We start from the raw sequence: 7500 nt of genomic DNA, 5'->3' as shown, positions 1-7500 counted from the left end.
AGACTTTTTTGTGAATCTCTTAACTAAAAGTATGAATTGCCGGGAATAACACTGAAGATTTTGACAAATGCACTTGGTCTTTTGAAAAAAGCTGCCTGCACATAACTTTGCAAGTATTACGTGTTTTTTTTTTCTTTTTCCAGTTAGCATTATCATTATCGTCTCTTAACCCTTTCAGAGCCAATGTCACATTTCAGCACCAGCCAGCTAGAGCACCTGTGTTGCTGAAATACGACCAGATCATGGGTCGGTTATTCACAAACCTACTAATCTTAATTTTCGGTGGTAGGATAGGCCATGTTTCATTCATATCACAGGGGAATCCCCAGCTTTTCTTAGACACGATTTTTTTTTCTGTGCTTTTGGCAACAGGGAGTATTTCACTAAAACTGACAGGCGGTGAAAGGATTAAATTAATCACCCCCTGATTTTTGCTGTGGGTTACTTCCCATTCGTAATTCACCATATTTTGAAACCTTTATTTTGCCGGCAAAAAGTCGCTGACTAGCGAGACATGACAGTCACAATAGACGATATGGAGCACGTGTCTTCAACAATAAAACAACATGTCAAAACTTCCACGTCAATCCTTTTGAGATTCACTGACAGGTCTGGCCACTCAAAATCCCGACATTGTCACTGCTGGAACACCTTTGGGCGGCCATCCAGGTTCATCAGCTGAATCTTGCAACATTAACTGATGATTTTTCTTTTCGGGCCTCGGTCTTAAGCAGTGCAAGGAAATTTACATCAGATGAAATCAAAACAAAATGAAATAAGCCAAAGCAAGAACGGACTCAGAAGGACTGGAAGCTGTACTCATACTTAATATTCTCATACCCGTTTCAAGAACAGATGCAGGCAAAATCTACATTCATGTGTAAACACTGCTACATGTGCAAGTTTATAATTATCATACCAATACCAAATATAGGGGAAAAACAACAACAAAAACAACGATATACGTGCAATCATCGATGCACGTAACAAGCTATCCCCTTTTAAATATGAAGATCAACTGAGCATATCTGTGTTTGTTCAAATACAAATTTCATGGATGTAGTAATACCACGTTCTAAACAGGCCAAAACGTGTTATCTTTTCATATACTCTGGTCATTATAGCAATATTTGAACAAGAGGCAAAACCTTCATGGCTAACGTGTCATTCCTGTTGAACAACAACAAATCTGAAAGTACCGGGGAAAGGGTGTGATAGGTTACAGAACATGAATATATCGATCCAAATTATATACTTGCTCACCATCTGAAAATGAGTGTGTGTCGAACTGTCAAAGTTCCAAACTCTCCCTGTCCACATCACGACTTTCCAGCCTCGATAAATCGTAACAAATTCGTCATTTCGGGATACACACACACACACACACACACACACACACACACACACACACACACACACACAGGCACGCAAGTACATAGTTGTCAAGAATTCAAGAAGTGAGTTGAACGTGGAATGAAAGTCTTCAGAGCTCTGGATTTCAATTCATATGTTCTGAAGCGTCGACCTGATGGCAGTAGCTCACAGTACTTTGCTAAAATATGGGTGTTGGCAGTTGTTGTCTGCCTGACTTTCCGAACTACTCGTTTCTCGTACAGCTCTTGCATACTAGCTTGGTTTACTTCCACAACTTTATTGCACATATTCATGACATCATTCAACACACGATTAATCCTCACTCCCAAACATCCGTACCAGCGCAAAAATGAAACTGTGAGCACGGACTCGATGCAACATCGATAGTAACTTTGAAGAATATTGAAATTCATACCGATATTTCATAGTATCTGCAAACAAAATATTATAGATTGGCATTTCTTATAAATTGAATCAACGTTTCTGTCAAAAGCCAGCTTATTGTCTAAGATAGTCCCTAAATATCTATATCCATTGACTCTCTCCACTTTTTGACCATCTATAACAAAGTTACCTACAGGCAAGGGGTCTTTCCAAAACGTTCACAAATAGTTTTCATCACACCAAGGACAGCACCTTTTAATTTCACAAAAGTATATAATCACAAAAGTATATTACATCAGAGTTGGACAGGTCTTCAACAACTGAATAGTCAGAATATTTCATGCCTCTGCAGTCATTCGTGTATATTGCAAATAGGACAGGGGACAGCGCTGTGTCTTAGGGTGCACCAGTAGAAGTAGAGTTTAGAGAAGAAGTGGCCAGAATGAAAACGGACAGAGTTCTGTTGAGAAGAAAACTTACTATCCAAAGAGTAAGCTTCGGATCAACATTTAAGCCTAGCAATTCGAGGGCAAGGAAATGACGTTGTGTTGTGTTAAAAGCGGAAGAGAAGTCAACAAAAAGAATCGAACAAACGAACTTAAAAAAACAGACACACACACACACACACACACACACACACACACACACACACACACATATATATATATATATATATATTTCGAGCAGAGAGATCCACGGTAGACATGATCTTCTCCCTTCGCCAAATCCAGGATAAGTGCAGATAGCAGAGGATGCCCCTGTATGTCGCATTCATTGACCTCACCAAGGCCTTTGACCTAGTCAGTAGAGACGGCCTTTTTATGGCTCTTCGAAAGATCGGCTGCCTCCCCTCCCAAACTGCACAGCTTGATTGAGTCCATTCACTCCAACATGAAAGAGACAGTGCAGTTTTAATGGTAACCTCTCCAAGCCCTTCGACATACGCAGCGGTGTCAAACAAGGCTGCGTCCTCGCCCCCATCCTATTTGGAATCTTCTTTGCTCTTCTCCTGAGGCATGCGTTCAGCACAGCGCAAGAAGGGATCTCTCCCTTGACACCGAGATCGACAAGAGGATCGGGAAGGTAGCCACAACGCTAGCCCGCCTCACACAAAGAGTGTGGACAAATCCCAAGCTGACCACGAAGACAAAGATGACTGTATACAACGCCTGCGTCCTCAGCACCTTGCTGTATGGCAGTGAGGCATGGACCACACATGCTCATCAGGAGAAAAGGCTCAATCCCTTCCATCTGAGAAGCCTACGTCGCATACTCGGCATCTCATGGCAAGACAAGGTGACTAACACCGAAGTCCTGACTCGCGCTGGCCTCCCGACCATGTATACCATGCTGAGACAGCGTCGGCTGCGCTGGCTGGGCCACGTTCGCCGCATGGAAGATGGTCGCATCCCAAAAGATATCCTTTATGGAGAGCTCGCCACAGGGCAGAGAAGCATCGGCCGCCCAGAGCTGAGATACAAAGACGTTTGCAAACGTGACATGAAGGCGATTGAGATCAACACTGAGTCCTGGGAGGACTTTGCAGATGATCGCAACAGCTGGAGAAGCACTCTCAAGAATCAGCTACAGATTGGTGAGGACAAACTGTCAGCTGCTGCAGCAGAAAAGCGAGCTCGCAGAAAAGGGACAGCAGCCAACAGACCAGCATCAGCTTACATATGTGACTGTCTCTCTCACATCGGTCTCTACAGTCACAGGCGACGCTGCTTGGTTCAAGCAGACAGCCCAATTAGACATTACGTCGGATATACTCTATCCGTGGTCAGCCATGACCGAAGGAGGCCTACTATATATATATATCAAAAGACAGACTCTTGCGATTTTGATCTACAGTTTGTTATTCAGCATTGTAATGTCAGCATATTTTCTGTTCTTGTATTCTTCCAACCTGAAGTTGCGAGGCGGAGGAGCTTTGCACCTCAGTGGAGACCAAACTGAAAGCAATGGAGGCCAAACTGAACACAGCGGAGACCAAACTGGAAGCAGCGGAGACAGCTCTTGTCAGGTCAAGCCAGGAAAGAGGTGAGCTTTTAGCGTGTGCCGCTGGTGTTAAAACCCAACAGTGAAAAGAAACCTTCTCTCTCTCTCTTTGAACATAGTACATTTTCTGATTATTTCTTTTTCTTGTCCGGGAATTCTAAAGTACAATCGCATTTGCTTTTGGTGTTGGGTTTCTTCATAGTCGTGCATCTAATGCATTACTGTGTTTGAGTATCATAATTATTATGTTTGCATATCATTATCTTTGGGGCTGATTTTCATTCTCGTTTACATTAAGAATTTTTTTAAAATTTTTTTAAATTTTACATAATTCCTTGTTTACTCGTCTCGGTCACTGACCGCTCTTCAACCTACTTGATTCATCTGGCACTTTTCTCGGTATGTGTGTGTGTGTGTGTGTGTGTGTGTGTGTGTGTGTGTGTGTGTGTGTGTGTGTCATATATTTTGCTTGTATTGCTTCTCTCGTGTTTGCTTGTGTCATTTGCACATGTTTTTTGATTGTCCTAGTTTTTGTGCTGTAGTTTACTGAAGTGTGGCCTTGTCCTGCCGCTTGAGCCTACTCAGTTAATTCGTACGTTCGATTTTGATTTTGGATCCTTGCGAATGATATAGTATCCTGGAATTGATATATCGCTATCAGTTATATGGCCAAATGGGATTCAGAAAATCCAAATAAATGAAAGTTTTTCTCTGAGTTCTCTAATATAGGTGGTATTTCAATCAAATCAAATCAAATCAAAAACACTTTATTAATCCACATGGAAATTAAGTTGTGCAATCACAGGCTCATTGTAAACACTGGCATAAAATCATGCGCAACATAAGAAGAGATCAAAACTAGTCAAATAAGAATTCCCAATAGCTGACGATATACTAACCCCCCCACCCCCCACCCCCCCACACACATACTCATGTTAAGACAATAGGGTATTGCACAACAATATTAACAAATGAAAACATCCAACAAAAAAAGGGTATAAGATTACTAAAAATGACATGCGCGCACGCACGCACACACACCCACACACACATACACACACATGCACACACACACACACACACACACACACACACACACACACACACACACACACACACACGTTAAGACCATAAGAATTGTACAACAATACATAAATAAAAACATCAAGGGAATAAATCGTATATATAAGTAAAATGCACACACACACACACACACACACACACACACACACACACACACACACACACACTCACACACACACAAACAACGTATGCATGCACATAACATATGTCACGCCAATAAGATTAGAACATTAACATTAAGATACATGAAATCCAAGTAAAATAAGAAAATATTTTAAAATCACTTCCGATCACACACACACAAAAATGCTTGCTTGCCCGTGCTCACCCGCTCAGTCCCACATGCACGCATAATGTCTGCTCCCATACACTCGTCTGCTGGTGAAGTTCAGGTGTTGCTGTGGCGAGGGGGCTTGGGGGGTGGGAGGGTTCACTTAGTGTATTGGATGTTTTGATTGTGTGCGCGAATGGCTGTAGGAATAAATGAATTAATGTATCGAGATGTTCTTGCGCGTGGAGCTCTAAACCTACCACTTATGTCTGACCTTCTGCTATTAATGTCATCATGTAGTGGGTGTCTTACGTCAGTCAAAATTGTTATTAGTCTGTCAGTCAGTTTTCTATTGTGCATGTCGCTAAAGGTGTCTTGTCTTATACCCACCACCCCACCCGCTTTCCTAATGACTTTTTCCAACCTGTCTTTGTCATGTTTGGTCAGGTTTCCCCCCCAGCACACGGCTCCGTATGTTAAAACACTACAGACAACAGATGTGTAAAACATTTGGAGCATCTGCTTGCATACATTAAAAGATTTCATTTTTCTAAGACAGTACATGCGACTGTTGCTCTTTTTATTTTGTTAATTACATGGTTAATATTTAAATGATCTACTCTAAGTCCTTCACCTTTTAGCCAAGGACTACATTCTTCTGACATTTTGAAAAAAAATTAGGGACATGATAGAGTAAAGAGATTTGGTGGATGTGGCATCGAGAACTTGAGAAGAAAAGAAGTTTGTCTTTGCTGATGAGATCATATGTTTGACTTTATTTATTTATTTTCGGAATATTTCATTGTGGACTTGCAGTTTTGTTGATCGCCATCGTCTTTCCATTTGGCGACGTGTGCGTTTTGCAAGTCGAATGTCTTGTGTGTACCACGGGGCGGAAGGTCTGTCAGGGAGCATGCGGGTAGTGGGAGGTGCATGTTCATCCAGCAGTTGAGAGAGGACGGTGTTGTAATGTGTAGATACGTCGGTACGGGAAGAAATTTTGGAAAGGCGTTCATCAGCTTGAGAAGAAAAAGTGTTAATGTTGATGGATTTCAGGTTGCGACGAATAACAGATTTTTTGGTTCTAAGTTCAAAATTTGACGGTGAAAGCTTTCTCTCTGATCTTTTGAATTCACCATCGAATGACGTTTACCAGTATTCAGATCCTAGTCAGGCCTTAGTACTATGGTATAACATTTTTATAGTATCCATAATAAGCATGCCCCTCTTCAAATTAAAAGAGTCAAGCATAAGATAAAACCCCCTTGGCTAACAAAAGAAATACAGAATGAAATATATCAAAGAGATTATTTGTTGAAAAATGGCTCCCGTGAAGATTTAAAAAAAAAAAAACAACAACAAAGAAAGAAAGTGACTTCTCTCATATAGCAGAGAAAAATAATTTTTTTCATGATCTAATCAATAAAAAGAAAGACAGCAAAACTATATGAAAAGCCATTCATAGACTGACAAATAAAAATAATGACTCTGTTGTAAGTGCAACTGTCAATATTTCTGCTAATACGTTGAACTTTCACTTTTCTACAGTAGCAAATCAAATTATCCAGAATGATAGATCAACAGATAATAACCTAGAAGAGTTACAAAAATACTGCCAGGAAAAAAAATTCACTCAGAACTTGACATTAGTCCTATAGATGTTCACAGCGTTTTCACAGCTCTTAGACAACTGAAACAGACAGCGACCCGCGGAAACGATGGAACTGACGAAAAAATTCTAAGACTATCAGTGCCAATAATTACAGAAACTCTCACTTACATTTACAACCTCTTTCTTGACAAAAACTGTTTCCCTAGCGCTCTTAAAAAGCAAAAATCATACCTTTATATAAATCAGGAAACAATGCTGATCCATGTAATTATAGACCCATTTATATTCTATCAGTACTCTCAAAGCCACTAGAACAACACATTAATAAGTGCCTTCTTTCCCATTTAAACAAATACGATCTTATACACTCAAACCAGTCAGGTTTCAGAAAAAAACACTCTTGTCACACAGCTCTTACAAGTTTGATAGATAAATGGTATTCCAATATAAACACTAAACAACTTACTGGCGTTCTTTTTGTAGATTTTGCTAAAGCTTTCGATGTTATTAATCATGACCTCCTCCTTAAGAAAATATCACACTACAGACTATCACACAATGCCTTGTTACTTATTTCATCCTTTCTTTCAAACAGGCAACAAGTAGTATATTTTAATACACAAACCTCTATTCTTCTTCCCAATAAGTTTGGTGTCCGCCAGAGTTCAGTCCTTGGCCCTGTCTTATTTTCCTTATACATAAATGATCTACCTTTATTCTTAAAAACACACTGCGAAATGTTTGCTGACGACACAACTTTAGATACAAGTAATAC

General features: G+C 40.3%; 1 protein-coding gene across 1 annotated transcript in view; it reads left to right on the top strand.

Annotated features, from left to right (window-relative positions):
* The window catches only part of LOC143285586 (short-chain collagen C4-like), a 10748-nt gene that overhangs the window by 691 nt on the left and 2557 nt on the right, over nt 1–7500 (top strand). Inside the window, exon 2 of the mRNA XM_076592980.1 lies at nt 3674–3801. Within this exon, the coding sequence (XP_076449095.1) occupies nt 3674–3801 (128 nt within the window). The remainder of the gene's footprint in view (nt 1–3673; nt 3802–7500) is intronic.

Source organism: Babylonia areolata, chromosome 9 (assembly GCF_041734735.1).
Source record: "Babylonia areolata isolate BAREFJ2019XMU chromosome 9, ASM4173473v1, whole genome shotgun sequence".
Lineage (NCBI taxonomy): Eukaryota > Metazoa > Mollusca > Gastropoda > Neogastropoda > Buccinidae > Babylonia > Babylonia areolata.
The sequence above is the reverse complement of the archived record's forward strand: the minus strand, read 5'-3'. Positions and strand labels throughout refer to the sequence as shown.